Consider the following 21,932-nt stretch of genomic DNA (forward strand, 5'->3'; position numbering starts at 1 on the left):
AAATGATGCATCACCAGTATTTTCTCTGTGAAGTTCAATGCAGGTGATACAGCAACGTTGTTGTAACCCTAGGGTCTGAGGGTGGAGCTGAAATATATGTCTCTGAAAAGCTTAAACATCCCCCGTCATGTCCGTGCAAATCACTTTTATTTTGTGTCATGCATTAATACCAGTAGAGCAACACAGTCTCCTCCACTTGTACTGAATGAACAATAATGTCAGATGGTAAAGGGCCTTCGCTCTATTTTCATGCATATGATGTTTAAAAAAATCATGATCATTTTATGAAGTAAGGACAATGGCCTTGCTAGCCTTCCGTTCAGGATTAACTCCCACGTAGAAAGGAGGGGTACTAAACATCACCACGTGTGTGCCATGGTGCCACCTATCTCCGGTACTCTAGGTGCTGTCACAGGCCTAAGTGTTGGGGGATGGCACACAAGTCAACTAAACTAACCTCCCACTATTCCTCTCCAGCCTCTATGGAAATATACTTTGATCAAGCCTTAGGCGTTTGAAGAATACTAGGGGAGAGGCATCCTCCTTCCAGGTTAACCTGTTACAGTGCTTTCATACTGCTTTTCAGACTAACTTTCCCTACCACTCCCTTTTGCGTCCCTTCACTCAAACAAATGCTGTAGGCCAATCCCCCCGATCAAAGACAAAGATGGAGCTGCAGTTTTAAACCACCCTCTTTCTCCCCCTTCTTTTGGGCTGAAGAAAATGTTCTTTACATAAGATATGTTCAGTGATACTGCCCAGCAGAGACCAAGTTAGCTGATACGAGCATCTTTGTAGAGACGGGAGCAGCAGCAGAGTGCTAGTAAACATAAATTATTTATAAACAATAAATAAATTAGAAAGTGGGAGGCAACATGAGCCCTGACAGAGGGCTGCGTTGTTCTTCTGCTCCCAGTGTTCAGGAGAGAGTAGAGAATATGCTGTGTTCTGCTCAAACCACCCACTAAAGAAGTGAAAGGAAAGGGTCTGGGTCCAGATTCTTAACGCAATGACCAACTATAGATCAACCAGTAGTAAAAGAATAGGGTTTACCTGCAGTAGGTTGGATCTAAACACCTCTTGTTTTTTAAAAAGAGGGTTTGTTTTGTGGGTACGGCAGCGAAGACTGGAACACTAGAGTCTTGCGTTTGATTCTCTGTTCTGCCAGAGATTTCCTGTGGGACTTTGTGTTAGTCACGTAGGCACAGATCCTCAAAAGTATTTAGGCACTTCACGCCCTTTGAAATCCATGGGAGTGAGGTAACTAATACCTTTAAGGTATTAGTCTCTCTGTGCTGCAGTTCCCCATTTGTAGAACAGGGATAATGCTTCCCTACCTAACCAAGGTGTTAAGAGGATACATTAATTTGTAAGCTACTCAGATACTATAAGAAAAGGAGTACTTGTGGCACCTTAGAGACTATACTATAGTGATTGGGCCCATATAAGAATTGTTTAGGGTGATATAAAGAGGTGTAATTAGGAATAATGGGATGAAATAAAGTTGAAGACTTTTACGCCAAATATCAGCAATAGCTTCCTAAGAAGGAGATACGAGAATCTGCAGGAAAGTGGAAGAAGTTCCCTCATGTGAGACCATTTAAATTAGGCTTGTGAAAAAATAGCAGATGTGTACAGTAGCTGTAGGGAACAGTCTTGCATGGGCAGGGAGAGGGACATAAATGAGTATGTATCTCAAACTCCTATGCATCTATGAAGAGAAAGTTTCTTAAAAGAATCCTGCTCTTTATAATTTGTATCTGTTTGGTAACTGTTTGCAAGTAAATGTAAAGCAGTTATCAGTGATGCCAACTCTTATGAGCCTCATAATGATATCAGATGTTATTCTTAAAGCCTCAGCTTATGAAGTGATATGGTTACATGAGAATCTCCACTTTTTTATTTTTTAAATACAAGCTTTAAGCCCCCATGTTTACAGAGAAAAGCTTGAAAACTTGAACCCTGAAGGCTCCGCAAAAGGCAAATAAGAACCCCCCAGATTAATTATTTTTAACCAATCTCATTATTTGTTTGAGGCCTGACTCATGGTTTTTGAACAGTTGGGGCTGGCAGTACTGGCATTCTCTGGATTTTTATATCAAATGGCAAATACTTAAATTTAGGAAGAACTCTTACTGAAACGGTAAATTAGGCTTGTGAAGGATTGCTGCCACCTACAGACAAGACTTGAGAATAGAACACAGTATTATTGTAAGCCTGTAAGACACCAGATTTATGTACTTAGTGACCACTTCGCTAACTGCCTCAAAGCCGAGTTCTCTCCCTACAAACTAAGGTTGGATTCTGCTGTCAATTACCTTAGTGGATCTTAATTGTTGTCAGAGAAGTGATATCAGTGTAAATGAGAGCAGTTTTGGAGTATAACCTTGGTTATGAATGAGTGTTCTGTATGTGTGTATAAAATATACCAAGCAACATTGTATATGGTATTGGAATCAATTTACCTGCAGATCTAAGCTTTCGTTGTGCAATTCAAAGTATATAGTCTTAATGCTTCACTAAATACTTGCATTTAATAGAGGTGTCGCAATTATGTGTGTGTCCAAGAGCAGAATTTGACTCAAAACATGTCATGGCATATATTTAATGCCATTTATGTCAATCTAGGATGCTGCGTGTTGCTGAATGTGGCGACCTGTTTCAGTTTTATCAGGAGTTGAATCATTAAATTCACCATCTGACCATGTAGCATAACAAATATCACTCGGCAAAAAATAGAATGAAAAAATGCACTGTCATTTGCCTACCACCAGTTTGGATAGTGAATATACTGAACAAAGAGCAAACTAGCAGACAGCAAGTTATCCAAGATCTCTCTAACATGACTGTCTACTTGCGTTACATTCAAATAGTTTTGTTCATTTCACATGATCACCATTTATAATAAACCATGACACAGAGATCATGAAAAAAGAACGAAGTTGTAAGCTTATGTGATGTCCCCTGTAAAGCTGTTCGGTTCTTGATGCAGTTTCCATTTCTTGGGGCTGTAGTAGTGGCTAAGAAATGCATTTCCAATCCACCAGAAGATACTTGAGATTTGGGGCTTGTCTTATTAACTGATTTGTAGAGCTGCACTAAAGAATTTGAGGGGCTAGTAGGAAGTCTTTATAGTTAAAATCCAGCCAGGAGCATAAATCAGACATTCAAACCCCAAACAAACCAAATCCGTGATTGTGTTATTCTCTCAGCTACCAATGCATCCTACTCTCATGTTGCCCAGCAACAAATGAACCCAGCAGCTTTCCTGCCATCCATGGGATCTTTATAGAAGCCAAAGAGGCAGCCTGAATCTCAAACAGTAAGAAATACTGGTGGGTTCAATTCTCTTAGAAAAGATGTACAAAGTGCTGATGCATATGGCATGACTGCACTGATGCCATAAAAGGAGTGCTAGGGTTTTGATCAGGTCTTAAGCATTCAGCTTATACAAGTAAAGGGAGCTAGAAAGGGAACAAGGTGTTAAATAAAGAGTGTCTTCTGAAAATGATCTCAAATGTCATTTGCTCTTAGGTCTGGCTGGTTTTGCTCGTCTTTGTCCTGGAGATCAATATGAGGTAAGTATCGTGTCAGTTTCCTTAGTATAAAATAAGCGGGGGGGATTTCCATCACTGTGTATGTGATCCTGAAAGTAACTTATTGTGGTGACACCTCTGGAAAGAGCCGCTTTTTCCTGATGTATATAGCAAGAAAAGCCCCACTGTTGTCTTTATGACTGAATGTGTCAACAGTGTCAGCAGTGAAGACTTCAAGATCAGATCTAAAGTACTGGATAATGGCTATTAAGATAACAATAGGTCTGTCTTTAGTTTTGTTTTAGAAAGAAATCATGTCTCACAATACCTTATTCTTGGCATAAGTCTCCAATTCTTCTATGCAGAAGATGCCTCATTTATCCAGTCAGGGCAGATTGAATAGAACAAATCTATTAGAGCAACACTATATCAATGGGACATTAATACCAGGACAGAATATATATATAGGAATGACAGAATAGGTTGTGCTGGTGGGGGAGTGTCACTATATGTGAAATCAACTCAGCCTCAGAGTCAAATATAGTAAAAATCTTAGATGAATCAAACTGTACCACAGAATCCCTATGGATAGAAATTCCATGCTTGAATAATAAGAATATAGCAGTAGGAATATACTACCAACCATCTGACCAGGATGGTGATGGTGAATCAACTGAAATGCTCAGGTTGATTAAAGAGGCTATAAAAATAGAAAACTCAATAATGGGGATTTCAACTCTCCTCATTTTGACTGGGTACCTGTCACCTAGGACAGGATGCAGAAATAGTTTCTAGACTCCATTAATGACTGCTTTTTGGAGACAGGATACTGGACTAGATGGACCATTGAACTGATTCAGTATGGCCATTCTTATATCAACCTTTATTAGATGCAGATCAAAACCAACTAGAACCTTTGGAAGTCAGTAGTTTGATAAAAGATCCCTCCCCTTTTACCAAAACCCACTTATTAGTCCACCAGTCACCATTTCTTATTTACAGTGGCAGGCCCTCCATAGGGGGCAGAGAGCTCACTAGCTAGTAGCAGGTCCCCTCTACAGAAGACTGGCCAGGCAGCCTAATTCTCCCATACCAAGATCTTCCAGCTAGGGTGGCCTGCTGTTCTCCCTGCTTTAAAATGTAGCATTAGGTATGGGGCTTCACTTAAATGTGTGGCTTCACTACCTTTATGCCACAGAGTGCACAAAATCTTGGAGCATGCAGGATTTCTCTCTGTCTTCCCGAGGGAACCTGTCAGCTCCTAGAGAATCCTGGTGCCTGAAAATAGAGGTAACAGACAGCCCTGTGATCCTCTCCCCTAGCTAAGGGGATAATAGAGCAGATAAGTGAAGCTGCGGCCAGAGGAGGTTGTGTGGGGAGGAGAGAATGGGACTCCCCATGCAACCTCAGATCATTCGGACAAGTGTCTCTCATGCATATCAACTTGTGGTGTTTCTGCAAATCTGACCTCTGAATCTTTTCAGTCTGTCCATCTCTAGCAGTGATGCAGTATTACTAATGACATCACCATCTCCTTTTTCTCAGCCTCAGCTGCTGAGAGGGAAGGGATTTCTGGTATGAAGGAGTTGCCTTCCCTTTCTGCCCTGGGTTCTGGATCATTAGGAGCAAGTATTTCTGTAAGACATCTAGTGCTATGAGAGCAGGTTTACATTATTAAATGAATGTGAGAACTCAGTGCAGTGCCCCTTCCGCATAGACTTTCCTCCCTGTTTGGTGGAAAGCAGAGTTCAGCATTCATAGCATCTATTCTTCAGGTGTATTTCAGAAACTACCCTTTTCCTCATATCTTTGTCTGACACTTGTCGGCTGAGAACAGGTAGAGCATGCATGCCAAGGAACTAAGAGGACTTTTCTTTATCATAGATTTTCATGCGTTATGGCCGCCAGCGATGGAAATTGAAAGGCAAAATTGAAGTGAATGGCAAGCAAAGCTGGGATGGAGAAGAAATGGTTTTCCTCCCTCTTATTGTTGGGCTGATCTCCATTAAGGTAAACACACCAATTTGTACGGTCTAGCCACCTGCTGCTAAAAGCTGCCCATAAAGCTGAAATAGAATATGAGGCCCTGTTCCGAATACTACTGCTCTTTACCCTTTCAGGTCACAGAAGTTAAAGGACTTGCTACTCACATTCTAGTGGGAAGTGTTACCTGTGAGACAAAGGACTTGTTTGCAGCTCGGCCTCAGGTGGTTGCTGTTGACATTAATGACCTTGGCACTATAAAGCTGAACCTTGAAATTACCTGGTAGTAAGTAGAACTGCTTTACTGCATCAGCAGCTTTTCAAAACCAAGTAAAATCTCATATCCTCTTGTTTCCCTGGTGAAGAGCATTGGTAGACAGTGATGTCTTCCGCTTTACCGCAGACTTCCTGTGTGACTTGGGGTTAGTCATTAAAGGTACATCTATACTTGAGGCAGCATGTAGAGTACAGACACTGCTCGCCCAGCTAACGCAGGTGTAAATAGCAGTGTAGACTGTAAGGCACAGCTTAGTCAAGTAGAATAATGCAGATTGCCCCACATGCCTGTACCCTAGGGAGGGTACCCTACATGGCTCTCTACTAGGGTTGCCAAACCTCCAGGAATAACGTCCAACCAAAATTGGCAACGCTACTCTCTACAGGCCCTGGCAGTGCCTCTCATGTCTACACTGCTGTTTTCAGCAGAGTAGTGTCCTGTTGCCTCCCGCTGCCAGAGCCTTTTCCTGTCATTTATAGCTACACACCACAGTGACGAGTGTGGACACAGCCTGTCACACTGCAGTATGTAGCTGAACATGTTCTACATATTGTTGCAAGTCTATACAAGGTCTTAGTGTGCTTGTTCAGTTCTCTACCTGTATGAAGGGTAGAATAGCCCTTCTTCACTTCACAGAGGTGTTATGGGGATAAATACATTAAAGATTGGGGCACTCAAATGCTACGTGATGAGGGGCATATAGGTACCATACAGATGTTGCCTAATCAAACTCAAACATCTGAGGGTAAAATTGGGCCCTTCTGATATGCATGAAAATCTTAGTTACGCTGGTGCAAATTTTAATGGAGATTTACACTAGCATAATAACCAAGAACAGAATTTGGCCCAGAGCATTAAAAACTAGCCTTCACGTGCTTGATACATTGCTTCACGGTAGTGAGAAATCCCTTGACATGCTCACCCCACAGCAATAATAAGCCTGTGATGATAGAGCAAGGGTTCAAAGCAAGATTTTATGGCATTTTAATGACGTATCTACCCGTCATCTCTAAACAAACACTGAAGTATTTACTATTTCCATTTGTGTATGTTCTATCTTATAATGCAATAAAGCATGAAACCGATCATGACAACTGCTGTATTCCATCGTGATGTAACAGCTCTATTGATAGTAGAGCGCCTTACTCCTAATTATTTTTTATACCTGTCATCTCAAATGCAAGAAAATTCTTCATGCTGTAGGAGTCACATCATATTAGCATACATAAAATTATTCCTGGCAGTGGACTGCTTTTTATCCTAAATGAGAATCACACTTCTGAGCTGTCTAATGAACAAGATTTTCTCTTTAATGGTTCACTTAAAATCTGAATTCTCCTTTTTAGATATGCTGCTAAAATCCATTACTTTTCTTGTGTGTCACGTGCAGATTCTAATGAAATAAATGAATAATAATAAAATAAGGAAACAATTTCCCTGTAATTGCGATGCAGTCTCATTCTGCCTAGGGTGAGATTTAGTTAATTATTTATTTATTGCAGCCCATTTGATGTTGAGGACTTGACCCCATCCACAGGCAATGTGAACAAAGCATCTGCTCTTCAAAGAAGAATGTCCACGTATAGCCAAGGGACTCCAGAAACTCCCACCTTCAAGGATCACCTATTCTTTGTGAGTTAAGTTTGGCCCCACATAAAAGAGACCCTCACTGCCTCATCAAAATAGTAAATGCTTAATTGCTTTAAAATGCATTTTTCCCAGCTTCATCATTATGCCATGTTAAACTCTTTATGTTTAGCACACATAATGCTAAAGCAACACGCTTCCAGCTGTTCAGCCTAGAAGGAAAGCGTGTTTAGGTTCCTGTAACCCTAAAATATAATATGATCAGTTATTGGATGCCCATACTTCTGCTTGTGTGCTTGTAAGATTTGGGGAGACTTTATAAAATGTATGTCTATTGGGCGATAGCAGTTTAAAACAATTAGATTAAACAACAAACTAGGATTATTCTAACTCAGGGTGAAATTCACCCTTATGCAAAGGACCTGCACAAAGCCAAGGTGCCACTTAAGTCCCACTTAAACCATATTTTGATGGGTGAAGTAGGATTTAAGTAGTGCATTGGCCTTGCACTGAAATGAATTTCACCCACAATTAATATCTTTAAAGCTGGCCATTTAAGTGCTATAACTATGATACATTCAACTAACTCCCCCTTTTGCTTTAACTGCTGAAGAAATGGATACATCCTCCGCAAGACAGGCCGCAGTTGTCAGTTTTAGATACTCTGCAAGACACTTTCTTTGACAGGCTGCAGCGCAGTCGCTCTTTCAGTGACCTGCCATCTCTCAGGCTGAGGCCTAAAGCAGGGCTAGAGCAATATGTGAGTTTTGCTGGTGGGAGGAGGGCATGTTTGTGTGGGTGTGTGTAATGAATGATTGTTTCAGTGCTCATGTTGTTTCATTTCTGTGCATGCTCTGTTTGATCCTTAACATCACAGATCCTCTAGTTTGCTGACTGGTTGCAAGGGAGAGACTAGGAGTATAAAGCCCAATGCTGCTCTCAGGAAAGCCAATAGCAAAATTCCCATTGACTTCAATAGGATCAGGATCACAGCCCCTATCGAGGGATGGGACAGAAATTCAGCTACAAATGATAGTCAAACAACCCGTCTTTAGGGATGCAAAGTTAGATTGGTCGATATTGGTCTATATTTTTCTTGTAATCCGACTTCCAGCATTGATAGAAAGTTTGAAAATGTATGCACATGGAAAAAAGCAAAAAAAATAAAAAATAAAACAGAACTTCAAATATATTTAGACTTAGAATGAAAGATACAAAGAGCTCTGGGCAAAAGTTCAGTAGAATTTTGGATACTTTAATCTTATAAACTAAGCCAGTGTATAAATGCTTACAGCTTTCTTCAGCAAATTGTCAGCAAAATATTTGTCACTTTTCATCTGTTTTGTGTTCATATGTGAGTTGTGAGCGAGTTTGCTGTGCAATTCAAAAAATTCTAGGGTAAGGACTATGTTAAACGACTGGCATTATACTGTAGGCTTTCAATGTCATTCTGAAGAGATTCTGATACCTCCCATTTTGCTCTGTTTTTTTTATTATCCCTTTAATGTTCTACATTTCATTTCTCACTATCTACTTTAAAGATTGGTTAAAATAACAGAAGAATTTGTTCTAAAACTTCAGAATGGCTCAAATCTGTTTATAGTGAAGAAGATAGAGATTTTTTTTTAAAAATACCACATTATTCATACTAAAGGAGAGTTAAATATAAGATATTCAGACATTTTGCTCCTTTTTACTGATGCCTTGTCTAACCAAAGGCTATTTTTCACTTAAAAAAAAGAAATGCATTCTGGTGAAATTCCCCAGTCAGATCTGTGTGGCAAGTTTTGGCTCCTAAATTTTGCTTTCCCTACAATGTATAAAACTCCCATAGAGCTCAGTGAGAGATGTGCACATGTGTAAAATGTGGAGAGCAGAGATCCACTGCACAGACCTAAATGTAGAAAATTCTGTCCATTTATACACACTACTACCTTCTACCTGTCAGTTTGTCAGAGAACTGGTGGAAACAGCATCATGCAAGTTCTTCTGTTATCTTTGATCTTCTAGATCAGTGGTCTCCAACCTTTTTTCGCACAAGATCACTTTTTGAATTTAAAATCAACCCAGGATCTACCCCGCCCCTTCCCCGAGGCCCCGCCCCACTCACTCCATTCCCCCCTCTCTCCGTCACTCGCTCTCCCCTAGCCTCACTCACTTTCACCAGTTTGGGGCAGGAGGTTGGGGTGTGGGAGGGGGTGCAGGCTCTGGGCTGAGGGGTTTGGAGTGTGGGAGCTCAACAGTGGGCTCAGTTTACTTTGCCAACAGAAAAGATACTGACCAAATTTCCCAGACCTGATGTAGCAGGTAGCCCTCCCACTGAAATGCACAGGAGTTGTGCCAGCTTATGCCAGGCCTGAATTTGTGTGTGTGTGTCTCTCTCTCTTTTTTTACACACCTGTGTATCATGTGGGATGCATTCCTTGTGTGTTATTTTTACAAGTTTACATTATCTTTGCAGTCCAATTCGCCAGACGACATCTTTGAAAATGGGATGGCAGCCAATGAGAAAAGACCACTATCTTTCAGTTTTGGCGATATACCAAATGGAGATTGTGCTCCCCCACCCAGCACTGTAGATTCCTCCTCTGCCCTTAACCCTTCCAGTCCTGAAATTACTGTCACACCTCCAGAGCACAAATCCTCAAATAACCCAGCGATGGACAGTTCCGGCACAAACTCGTCCCTGGACTCTACACCTGAGTCAAAAGACTTGAAGTCACAGCCAGAGCATACACCAGTACATGAGAACAAGAAAAGTTCCAGAGTAGCCTCTGAAGTTCACCAAAAGCCTTCAGGCCCCGGGAGTGATAACCTGTTTATAGATTCTAGTGTCCCCGTGTCACTTCTACAAGAGACCGATGAAGTGTCAGAGCTGAAACCGGTCGAACTGGACACCTATGAAGGCAACATCACCAAACAGCTGGTAAAAAGGCTCACCTCCACAGAGGCTCCAATGACACCTGAAAGGCTGCAGTGTGAGGGATCAATAAGTGGTGAATCAGAAGGATATAAGTCTTATTTAGATGGAAGCATAGAAGATGCCTTTCAGGGGCTTCTCCTAGCACTTGAGCCACATAAAGAACAGTATAAAGAATTTTATGACCTGGACCAACAGGTGATGCATCTGGACGATATTCTCAAAGTAAGTATATTTTCAGGAAGCATCAACATAAAGAAAATCTGAGTATGATCGGCCCTATTAACTGTAAACAGCAAAGTACTATTTTTTCAGTCTGCTATCAAGAGCTCACTGGGAAAATACCTAAAACCAACTGATTCGCTCCGACCTTGATTGACCAACCATCTCTTTAGTGACCCATTTTAAAGCTTTGTTGTTTGCAGTTTGGTTACTATTACTTTACGTTCTTGAGCAATTTATATTTTAATTTTATAGAAACTGAAAAAGTAGCAGGATACCATAATCAACAAATAATTGAATACATTTCCCCTGCTGCAGAAATTACTTAGTGAAACTCTGACTTGTGTTATGCAGGAGGACAGATCACAGCAGTCCCTTCTATCCTTAAAAATCTACAGGCCAGATCCTCAGCTGCTATAATTCAGCATGTCTTCATTGATGTCAACAGAGCTCTGCCAATTTATACCAGCTGAAGTTCAGGCCCTATAACTGGATGAGTGGAATTGTTCAAAAATGTCTAGGTGGCTTAGGAGCACAAGGTCTACTGAAAGTCACTGGGACTTGTGCTCTTAAATCATGTAGGCTCTTTTGCAAGCCCACCCCTAAGTATCTATCTAAATCCTAGAATCACAGAAGTGTAGGACTGGAAGGGACCTCAAGAGGTCTTCTGGTTCAGTCCCCTGCACTCAAGGCAGGGCTAAGTAATGTTACAAATCCTGTAATTAGTCTAAGAATGAGACTGAAGCTAAAAGGGAAAAGTATTTTACATATGTTACAGTACATAATGTCTTAACCCTAGATTTGTTTCACAGCTCTTCACTAATCACTGTGATGCACATTTTTCCCCACAAGAAGATATTCATGATTCTTTATCATGAGGACAGAGTTAATTGGGAATAACTGCTTTCAAGTGCTTCATATTCATACGCCAGGTGGTCTGTTGGAATGATCTGAGTAGTGTAGAATTAGCCACATAATTGAAGAAGAGCATAACTAAGAAAAGGAGAGAGAGGTTGTCCTTTTGCGTTACCATTTTAACATCTGTGTTTCCATTGGCATTTACAGCTACATGATACTTTTCCAAGTTAAGTGCTTTTCTGACAGCCCGTTCCTCCTGCTCTGACTCCCTGAACTAGCTCCGAAGTGGATTTGTACATGAGAGACTACAAGTATCAGTCATTTTTGAACTTCCCAGCTGCTCTGCTGCTTGTGCAAAAGAGGTCAGCTGTCAGAACAGTACTGGGGCAGGGGAAAATACTCATTTTCTCTCTGTGAAGCATATCATACAAAGGAACAGAGGGGGGATGCATGTGCAGGTGGGATACTTGGACTCTTGAAACCTCTGCTTCTTTGAGATCGCCATTCAACCTGTTAATTTGCTTGAGGATTGAGACTGTGGGTCACTAACCGAGTTGCTGGACTTCACGTTCAAAAGGTCAAGACAGAAGCTTGTTCTAGCTGAAGAAAGCTTCTCTTGACTATGTCAGCAGGAAGAGAAAATTGACAGTGCGGTTGCTACAGTTTTATTTTGTACAGGACAAAAGGAAGCTGCATTACTAGCCCATCAAACATGTAAACTGAATGAAAGGCTGGATAACACATACCTATCTCACAGGGGTGTTGTGAGGATTGTTTAATTAATGCTTATACACAGCCTTTGAAAGTGTAAGATACTGTAGATGCTAAAGTATTAATATTATGTACAGATGGCATAGATGCAAAACTGCACATCACCCCAAGCTGTGGGAAAGTGTGGTTCTGGAATCAGATCTGAACTTCTCAGGTAGCTCATCTCTCACTCATGGGCTAAACCAGAACTCTGAATCTTAACACCAACTTTTGGGAAGGTTCTGTTCTGGAACCATGCTTTGTGGCTTCGGGCTGTCTCTGATGATGAGTATAACTAAAACTGTAGAAATTGCTGTGCAAAACTGCAGGAGCTGATCCTAAGTCAAGTGACCAACTTAAACTCTGATCTTGCAAGATGGTCCACACAAGTAAACCTCTGTCCCATGCAGAGCCCCACTGACTTCAGCATGGCTCTGCACAGAACGTGGGGTCTGTCTGCATGGATCACTATGCAGGATTGGGGTCTTAGAGATTTCTTACAGAGGCCATGAAGCTTTACTTACACTTTCTCCCTGTTGTTCTGATTTTCTCACTCAGTTCCTCCCTTGTGATATGAAAAGAAGGCATCTCCTCTGGTTGGAATTGTTACTTTCTGGGTTATAAAATTGCCTTTAGGAATCTCCTTGATTATGTTTATCATTAAAAAGCACTGTCTCCTGGGGTGACCAGTACCATGATGTTTGATAGAGGAATGTCTTGCTTTCCTCCTGCTTCCAGTCCTGTACGGTAATCTGGAGAGATGGGACCAAATTCATACCAGATTTAAACTCCATTGGAGTTATCCCAGGAATGAATTTGGCCAGTACAGCTTAAATGAATGTAATTAAGCTTCTGTATCTAAAATTACTGCTATGGAATGTGCCTTACATTTTCAGCTTCCCACATGTTAATTAACAGACTGTCCTCTTTAAGACCATTGAAGAGCTTTTCACTTGACTTTAAGTGAAATGTTTGTCATTTCGATAGGACGGAGTTGAACCCCAGCCTTGACATGTTTTCTATTTGGAGCTTTTTTAGTGTGCAGACTTTGATTGTATTTCTTATGAATATGAAGGTTTGAAATCAATATAATCCAATAAAATGAAATTTTAAAGCATATAAAAAGTTGTAAACTTCAATGTTATCCTTTTTTTCAGTAGTTAAATATATTTTTGGTGTTCACTGGTTTGTTCTGCCTTTGCAGTGCAAGCCAGCAGTAAACCGAAGCAGGTCCTCCAGTGTCAGTCTAACAGTTGAAAGTGCTTTAGAAAGCTTTGATTTCCTGAACACCTCTGACTTTGATGATGAGGATGGTGGAGGTGATGAGGTTTGTAATGGTGGAGGAGGTGCTGACTCAGTATTTTCAGACACCGAGACTGAAAAGACTAGGTAAGTCAATAGTGTTGGCCAGCTTGCAGTTCTCAAGGCAAGCCGCTACACTACTTCTTTGTCACTAACAGAGGATCCTGGTGCACACGTTATTCAAGGAAGATGAAACTAGATATCTGAGATTATAAATCAAGAGGTTTTCTAGTGGTTAACATACATGAAACTCTGCAAATGCAGGTATCAATTTTTCTTGTTCAAACAGCTACAGTCTGTCCCCCAGAAGGGAAATGTAATAAATTAGCACACTAGAGATCAATATCTGCAGAGCTTCTTCCTTGATATAGGTTTGGACCTGGTTTTTCTTGGTTTGGATTTAGTAACTAATTCCTCTGTGTTTTTCACCCCCACCCCTGTCTTTTCTCTCTAGCCCAGTGAGTCTTTGCAGTGGATTAGGATTGTCAGTAACAGTAACATAGGGCCAGATTTAAACAGCATGGTGTAGGTTTCCTCTGGAATGAAAGAGTGATGACTGGTTCTTGTTCATGGCCCTGCATGTTACGTGCCCTCATTCCACCACTGTCTTTGTGAGAGGAAAAGTAGTTGTGTGTTTCTTAGGTGCTGTCATGTCACCTTGTGAAGCTGACTGTGTTTTATCATTAGAGCCTCATATATACATTTGTAACCTCAGGAGAACTAAAACATGACCAAAAAGTCTACACACAGCAAATATGACTGCAAAAGGAGCAAAGAACACACAGCAGTCTCCTAAAAGGGAAGCTACATTTCCCACTGCCTATCATAGCACTTGTAAGGGATTTTCTAGCACAACAAGCAGTCACTATTCTGCCACGGGGGGGAAGAAAAGAAAAACCTCATTGCATACTTCCCCTCCACCCTGTCCTCCCTCCCCCCCCAAAAAAAATCTTGACAGAGTCAAACCTTATATAAGCACCATAGCAATTAGTTCAGTGAATTAGCTTAAAATGAAAAGGTTTCCTTTTTTTTTTTTTTAAATGAAGACTTTGAAAGCAGCCTCAGTTCCTACTCTGATTTTAGGTGAATTTTAATGCATAGTTTAGAGCATCCACCTAAAGCAGTGCAGGTGCTGTGATTTTTAAAACATGTAAATGTGTGTTTGCGTATTGGAAATCAGAATCAGGGCCCTACTTTCAAACCATGAGAGAACATTATTGCAACAACAAGAAAATGGAAATAATGATTTAAACACAGTGAGAATAAGTATTAGCCTGTAGAAAAAATATGGTGAAAAAATATGGTTTGTTATACACACTATGCCTAAAACAGCAGATGGAAACATCATGTCTTTTATTCCAGCAGATGGAAACATCATGTCTCTTATTTTCTTTTACTGACAATTAAATCTGGTGCCTGCAAAACACTGATAAATTAGTTCTTAATGGTTTAATTTTTGAGAAACCACAAATCAATAATGCAGTTTAATCCAGAATAATTTGGTAACTAATAATGTCAACAGATGAAAAAATAACAAGTGCTAACAAGGGCAAATTTCAAAGACTTCTTGGTGAGTTCTCCACAAAAGAGGCATTGTTCTGGAGAAACAAGTAGACCACTGTGGAAGCAATTTGTCTTTTAAATGTGTACAATCATTCCACATTCATTACACAATGTTACTGCCAAGTTAAGATATGATGTATTCATTAAAAGGTTTCTGGCTTATCAAGGGCTCTTTGGTTACAGATCACTGCTTACAGCAATTCTTCTTATGCCTGATTTTAGTCATTTTGAGTTAACGTGCTTTGTCTGCAGGAGAAGAAAATCAACTCCTTACCCAACTTCCTGCATTCACAGTTACAGGTCAGATCACCCAGAAGCCAGAGGGCACCTCAGTGAAGCTTTGACTGAAGACACAGGAGTTGGGACCAGTGTAGCTGGAAGTCCTCTCCCACTGACCACAGGGAATGAGAGTCTTGATATCACAATAGTTAAGCATTTACAGTACTGTACACAGCTCATTCAGGTACAACTGCTCTTTTGGGTTATATTTTTATAATAATATTCCTAGATGCATTTTTTTTCCAGTTTCTTAGGGTTTAAATTGGCTAATGAATTTAGTACTGGGTGAAGGCAAGGCAGGAGTACTGCTAGACTGAGCCAGTTGAGGGGGCTGGCTGACACCAAGAAAGCTTCTGTAAATGTAGCTCTTCTAATTTGCCTCAGTCATGACCTGTCAGACCTCTGTTATGCTAGTCCTGGCCCTCTTCTGAGCTGAGTGCAAGATCTGAAACTATAGGGCAGTTTTGTGACTACTGGTGTCCACTGCAGAAAGTGCAGACCACTCAATTCACTTTCCCCTTGGACTCAGATCCTGGCACTGACCCTACGCCACTGACTTCCACTCCACGCTCAGAGCAGCTGCAGGGTCAGCCTTGTTATGTGACTTTAGATTTCCAGAGGTGACATGGAAGCCCATTCATTCACTGTTTACTCTAGCTAAACTCCAGGCCATTGGAAGTCAACCAAGATATGTGTGTTATTTAAAAGCAAAAAGGTATTTTGGGTATAAAACCAAGATGATTCTTTAAATGCAGGAACTGTAAAATGCTACCTTTGCTTTGGACTCTATGTGCAAGCACAGTGGAACGTTGCACTGAAGTTCAGTCTCTGTGTGAACCAAGTCTGGATAGTTATACATTCCAGGAAGTTTTCCCTCCCTAACCAAAGGTAAAAATTTGTCCCAGGATTTTCCACTTCCTGAAGGGTGCCCCCTTTGGAGAACATCAGTGTTTTCTTATTGTATTGGAATACTGCATACTGGAGCCTCATTTACTGCATTAGGCTCTTCATTCCCAAACGGACACAGTTAACATCTATTTCCAATGGCCACAGGCTCACTGCTACAATGGAAATCAAGTCCTGCTTCTGGCATCTTGCTGATGTAGACAACTAAATCCCAGCCATGTAGAATAAGGAAGGGTATTGGGCTCAATACAGGAGTAACTGCATGAAATTCTATGGGCTGCACATGTTATGCAGGAGGTCAGGCTAGATGATCTAATGTTCTGCCCTAGTCTTAAACTCTATGGAGGGAGTTAGGTGCCTAAAGCAGCACTTTGCTATTTAAATGAGTAATTACGTTCCTAGATATAGATTTAGGCATTTCAGTATAGGCATAAAAATTGAGCCCCTAAGAAACAGTTTGCAACAACTGTGAAACATACACGCACCAGAAGCTTTAAGGAGATACTATGCAGTAGAACCTCAGAGTTAAACACCAGAGTTTACAAACTGACCAGACAACCACACACCTTATTTGGAACCGGAAGTACAGAATCAGGCAGCAGCAGAGACCCCCCCCAAAAAAAGCAAATACAGTACACTGTGTTAAACAAACTACTAAAAAAAAGAAAGGGAAACGAGCATTTTTCTTCTGCATAGTAAAGTTTCAAAGCTGTATTAAGTCAATATTCAGTTGTAAACTTTTGAAAGAACCATAACCTTTTGTTCAGTTATGAACATTTCGGAGTATGAACAACCTCTATTCCCGAGGTGTTTGTAACTCAGAGGTTCTACTGTACAACCAATTTCTCACTGCAGTTCTTACGGATTAAAAGTATCTGTATTCAGATCAGACTATTTCAGCAAGATGAAACGTCTTCCAAACTTTTTTTTTAACCCTTGTTTTATTAGCAAATTGTGTTCTCCAGTAAAACTCCATTTGTTGTAAGAAACCTCCTGGATAAGCTGTCCAAGGAGATCGTAGTAGTGGAGAACCTTGCAGAGATCAGCAGTGAGAACATGGGGAATGTCATCTCTGTAACTGAAGGTAAGTAACAGTATGGGGGTTTGCTCTTTGGAAAGGCTGGGCATGTGTGTGTGTAAGTCTTCCTAAGCAGTCATTTGTCTGATTTTTAGTAAATTCCATTGACACACAGTTGCAAATGGACACTGTACCACCATCTAACCGGTATCAGTCAACAGATGGTGGCAGGAGACCTCAGGCTGGGCTAAGGTATGATATTCAGAAAGGCAAGGGGAGAAGGGAAGAGGTGTTCACAATTTCCAATGTGCCTCCTTTCCCCTACCACACACAAAAAAGCAGATGGCTGCAGTAGTAAAGGGTATTGCCAAAGCAACTGGTGTGGTGTCTCCTCTGAGAAGCCAGATTCTTCCTCCACCTCTCCTTGCCCAGAATGGGGAGATTATTTGGGGAAGCTCTAGTTTACAGGACCAGAGGCATGAGACAGTCTCTGAATAGTTTGTCTAGAAGACTACTTTTAGTTACCATTATTGACTAACACTTAGCAGTTTTGTAGCATCTTTGCATCTTTAAAGAGTTTTACAAATATTATTAATCCTCACAAGCCCCATGGAGTAGGCAAATATTGTTAGCATTATTTTGCTGATCATGAAGGAGAGGCAAAACAGATAGGTGAGTTGCCCCAAAAGAGTGTGCCAGAGCCAGGATTAGAATTCTGGAGTTTGTGGTGCCCAGTCCTGTGTTCACACTATTACCTCACATCTCTCTGGTACTTAATGGTAATTAAATAACTATTTCCTAGTTCCCAATACTGGATCAGAAGCAAGTTTGCTTTCATCATTTGGAGTTTTAGTATGGGAACCCAAAACACCTTAAAAGCTCTAAGAGTTGGCACTTCCTGTGCACTGGGAAATTGACTACTGAGCAGTGGGGTGGGAACAAGTATTCATGTACGCTTGTGTTTTTGTTATACTAACACAGCAATCTGATCTCTGTGATTTCGTTTCACTTGTTTTGTCGTCCCCCCCAGCAATTCCAGAATTTCATAAGAAGCTATCACTGCTGTCTTTCTGGACTAAGTGCACCGGTCCCACAGGGGTGTATCATACCTCTGCAGACAAGATGATAAAACAGCTTGATGTCACTTTTGCCACAGCTGTGAATGAAGAGTGCCCAGGACTAGCAGAAACAGGTAGATTCTTCCAAAAAAAAAAAAAAAAAACAACAAAAACATTCTATCCACAAGTCCAGGTGGATCTGGCAGAATCTGTCTTGTAGTAAGCTTCTGAAAAATGCCAATATGCTGAGACCAAGTTTTGCTCACCTTCAGTTCCAACTCTTCAATCCCACAGAAGTCAACTGGGATGTGGTTCAAAAACCTTACCTGAAAGTAACCGATTTAAATGTTTTTTGCCACAACTTGTAAAGCCAGATTTTGCCCAAAATAGTAAACCCAAAGAAATTAACTGTTTTAAAGTCCACATGATTAAAAAAAAACAAACAAAAAACAACTAGGTCTGATACAGTGTATTCGTTTAGTCAGATATTAGGGGGAAATTCTCTATTTGCACGGCCCATCTCATTCTCTTGCCTCTTCTGCCTACCAAATTCACACTGATGTCAATAGAAGCTCTGTGTATGAACATGAAACAGCAAAAGATCCATGCTCCAGGTCAACTCCTACCCCTAGGCAATCTCATTGACTTCAGTGGTATTACGGAGGTGCAACTGGGCACAGCATTTGGGCCTCTATTTAATGATGCACTGTCAGGTGGAGAGAAAGGATGGTCTAGTGGACAGGGGGGCGCACTGGCTTCAAGAGAGTTTCAGTTGCTGGCACGGCCCCAGACACCCTGTGTGACATAGGGCAAGTCACATAATCTGCTCAGTCCCCCTTCTGGAAGTTGGTAATAGTTCTTCCCTACCTCACACGGTTTCATCAGGATAGAATCTATTAATGATTGTGAGGAGCTCAGATATTACACAGATGAGGACCAGACAGACAGGACAATGTTGCCCTTAGTGAAGATTAGAAATGCTGATGCTGGGAGGTGTTTCTCTCTCTCTCTCTCTTTTTTTTTTTAAAAGTTCTACCTTTCTTTCATTGTAAAGTGTTGAACCGAGTTAATTGCAGTGTTTTCTCTACCGAAAGTGTTTTGCTCTTGTTAATACAATGTTCCTTTGTCTTTTCCTGCTGCATGTAGTATTCAGAACCCTGCTGTCTCAGATCCTCGACCGAAGAGAACCAGTCCTCTCATCCAGTCTGTCCTCTGAAATCCTAACAGTTTTTCAGTATTACAATTATTTTGCCAGCAACAGTGTTAGCGACCTTGGAAGCTATTTGTTGCAACTTGCAAAAGAAGGTAGAGTGTCTAAATTCTGCCTGGTAGAAGGGAAACGTATCAAGGTGCTTTCAAGCACCAGAAAAAACAACTCAGCCCTTGGGCTGATTTTTCATTAACCAACAAGGAAAAGAGGGAAAGAACTGCCTTGGGTGTTCAGATATGATTGCAGTGGCACATGTGTATACTGCAGGAAGGGGCGGGTATTTCCAACTGACACTCCTTCCTCCCCTCCTCACCCACACAGGGTCATCAGCAGGGCCGGCTCAAGACGCCAGCGTTCCAAGCAAGTGCTTGGGGCGGCAGTTAGAAAGGGGCGGCAGTTCCTCCGGCCGCAGCGGCAATTCGGCGGCACCTTCTCCCCTTTGCCGGCCGCGGCGGCAGTTTTTTTTCACTGCTTGGGGCGGCAAAAGCTGGAGAGCCTGCCCTGCTCATTAGTATTAAAAACAAGTATGTAGAAAACTAATATTTAGGGGCTGGATGGTACTTGTTGGTTTGGTCCCAAAATCTGGAAGGTGCCGAGTGCCCACAGCTTTTATTGATTTCAGTCTTTCCTTGGCTCCCATCATTGTTTTGGACTGATCTCATGAAGTGCTGAGCCCCTCTTGGGAAGTGCTGAGGAAGCTGAGCAAACTCTGTGCCTTGCCAGCTCAGCACTTCAGAAGATCTGAGCCCCTGTGAACTCAAAAGGGCAACAGACACTTGGCACCTCTTGGGCCCAAGCCCATAGTGCTCTAGACTTTCACTCCTGGAGATGTGAATTTCATTTGTTAATCTAGTGCATCTGAAATGGAGTTTGAGGGATGCCTCCTAGTCCCTGGTTCTGCATGACGCATTGTAGCACATCTTGGCATAGCTGCCAGCTTTTACTCAACAGAGGCCAAAGAACTGGGGTAGGAGAGATGTTCAGTACTGAGGCACATTAGTAGGGGCTGTCAGCAGAGAGGGACATAAGTGGGCAGGAAAAACTGGCACATAAATATGTCCTTGGTACCAATATACAGCAGAGGAGAAGATCTGACTCTAAGCAAGGCCTCCCCCTATAGTGCTTCCCCAGGGCTGTGTGGAGAAGCCTGCTCTCAATGTGGTTGGCTGAAGCCGATGCTATTAGACACTCGCTCTCCTGAGCACTAAATCTAGACACTTTTCTAAAACAAAACAAAAACTAATGACCAATATAACATCACTATTACTATAATCAGCTATCCATGTCCAGTGTAAACTCCACTCAAGAGTCATATGGTCTTAAGATACTGAAAATGCCAAAGGAAAACATGTCTTGAACTCAACTCTCCCCGTAAGATATACAAGTTTCCTGTGCTACAATCACTGATTAGAACTTCTTGGATTTTCTAGCTGCAGTTAAGGTTTGAGTATTTCAGTTTGGGCTGGGAATAAGATACCTAACATCCCATTTAGCACATCCACACACATCTGTTACTCCTGTGGAGAATGCATGCCAGTCCTCAGCAAGAGTATCTGGGAGGCATTGCTCAAAGAGCAAAACACTCCCCAAGTCGGAGCACTGCAATGCTGGAAACTCAGTGAAGCAGGAATTTTTCAGCTCTCCCCTGGGCCAGTGGATAGCTATTTTAAGTGGAAAGGAGCAACATTACACATGGGGAGAATAAATGAACAAAAGGAGAATACTGACATCTCTTTCTTTTACATTCTAGCCTCAGTAGTTCAGAAGCTGCAGACCTTAAGAGATGAAAAACGGCTACAGAACATAGCTGAGCTAACCTCCAGCAGTCTTCCACCTCAGCAGGAAGTACTGAGGTCCTTGGCTTTACTTCTAACTGAAAATAAAAATGAAATTGGCGAGGCTGTGACATTACTCTTGTCAGCTTCAGCAGAAAACAGGCATTTCAGGGAGAAGGTAGGTATGGTTCCTCTGTCCCCTAATTGAAAAAACAACATACAGCATAGGAGACCTATATAACCATGTTCTGTCTAATGTGTAAAGTAACATTTCAGAGTCTTGCAGTGTTATCGTAGCTATGTTGGTCCCAGAATAGGTGGGTGAGGTAATATCTTTTTATTTATTTTATTTGGACCTGAAGAAGAGCTCAGTATAAGCGCAAAAGCTCGTGTCTCTCTCACTGACAGAATTTGATCCAATAAAAGATATTACCTCACCCACCTTGTTTCTCCGAGCCTAACATAATATACAAATGTGCAGGTATGCCTGTACAACGCCTGTCACAGTAATATCTGGTCACTAATTTAAAACTATTTGGTTTGCATTGTATTCTCCAGCCATCTGTCATGTTTCAGCATTAGTGGATGTGCTGGGTTGTTTATCTGGTGATTATTGAAATGCTGCTGGGCCATTCTTCAAGCATTGCCCTTTTGGAAAGAGATGGGTCTGATATTTTGCTCCAAAGGT

The 21,932-nt window shown here is 41.4% G+C and overlaps 1 protein-coding gene across 5 annotated transcripts in view; it reads left to right on the forward strand.

Moving 5' to 3' along the window:
- Positions 1-21,932, forward strand: part of RIPOR2 (RHO family interacting cell polarization regulator 2) — a 181,327-nt gene that overhangs the window by 144,093 nt on the left and 15,302 nt on the right. For 2 of the 5 annotated variants that reach the window (XM_048840022.2, XM_048840023.2), the window contains exons 9-19: positions 3,535-3,578; positions 5,421-5,546; positions 5,657-5,805; positions 7,299-7,428; positions 9,845-10,528; positions 13,338-13,522; positions 15,293-15,461; positions 17,132-17,267; positions 18,232-18,393; positions 19,406-19,564; positions 21,220-21,422. In XM_048840022.2, coding sequence (XP_048695979.1) covers positions 3,535-3,578; positions 5,421-5,546; positions 5,657-5,805; positions 7,299-7,428; positions 9,845-10,528; positions 13,338-13,522; positions 15,293-15,461; positions 17,132-17,267; positions 18,232-18,393; positions 19,406-19,564; positions 21,220-21,422 — 2,147 coding nt within the window. Of the gene's footprint in view, positions 1-3,534; positions 3,579-5,420; positions 5,547-5,656; positions 5,806-7,298; positions 7,429-7,996; positions 8,144-9,844; positions 10,529-11,590; positions 13,249-13,337; positions 13,523-15,250; positions 15,462-17,131; positions 17,268-18,231; positions 18,394-19,405; positions 19,565-21,219; positions 21,423-21,932 lie in introns of those variants that run through there. The other 3 variants (XM_048840025.2, XM_075125349.1, XM_048840024.2) reach the window with 3 other exon arrangements.

This window comes from Caretta caretta, chromosome 2, assembly GCF_965140235.1.
Source record: "Caretta caretta isolate rCarCar2 chromosome 2, rCarCar1.hap1, whole genome shotgun sequence".
NCBI classification, from domain to species: domain Eukaryota; kingdom Metazoa; phylum Chordata; order Testudines; family Cheloniidae; genus Caretta; species Caretta caretta.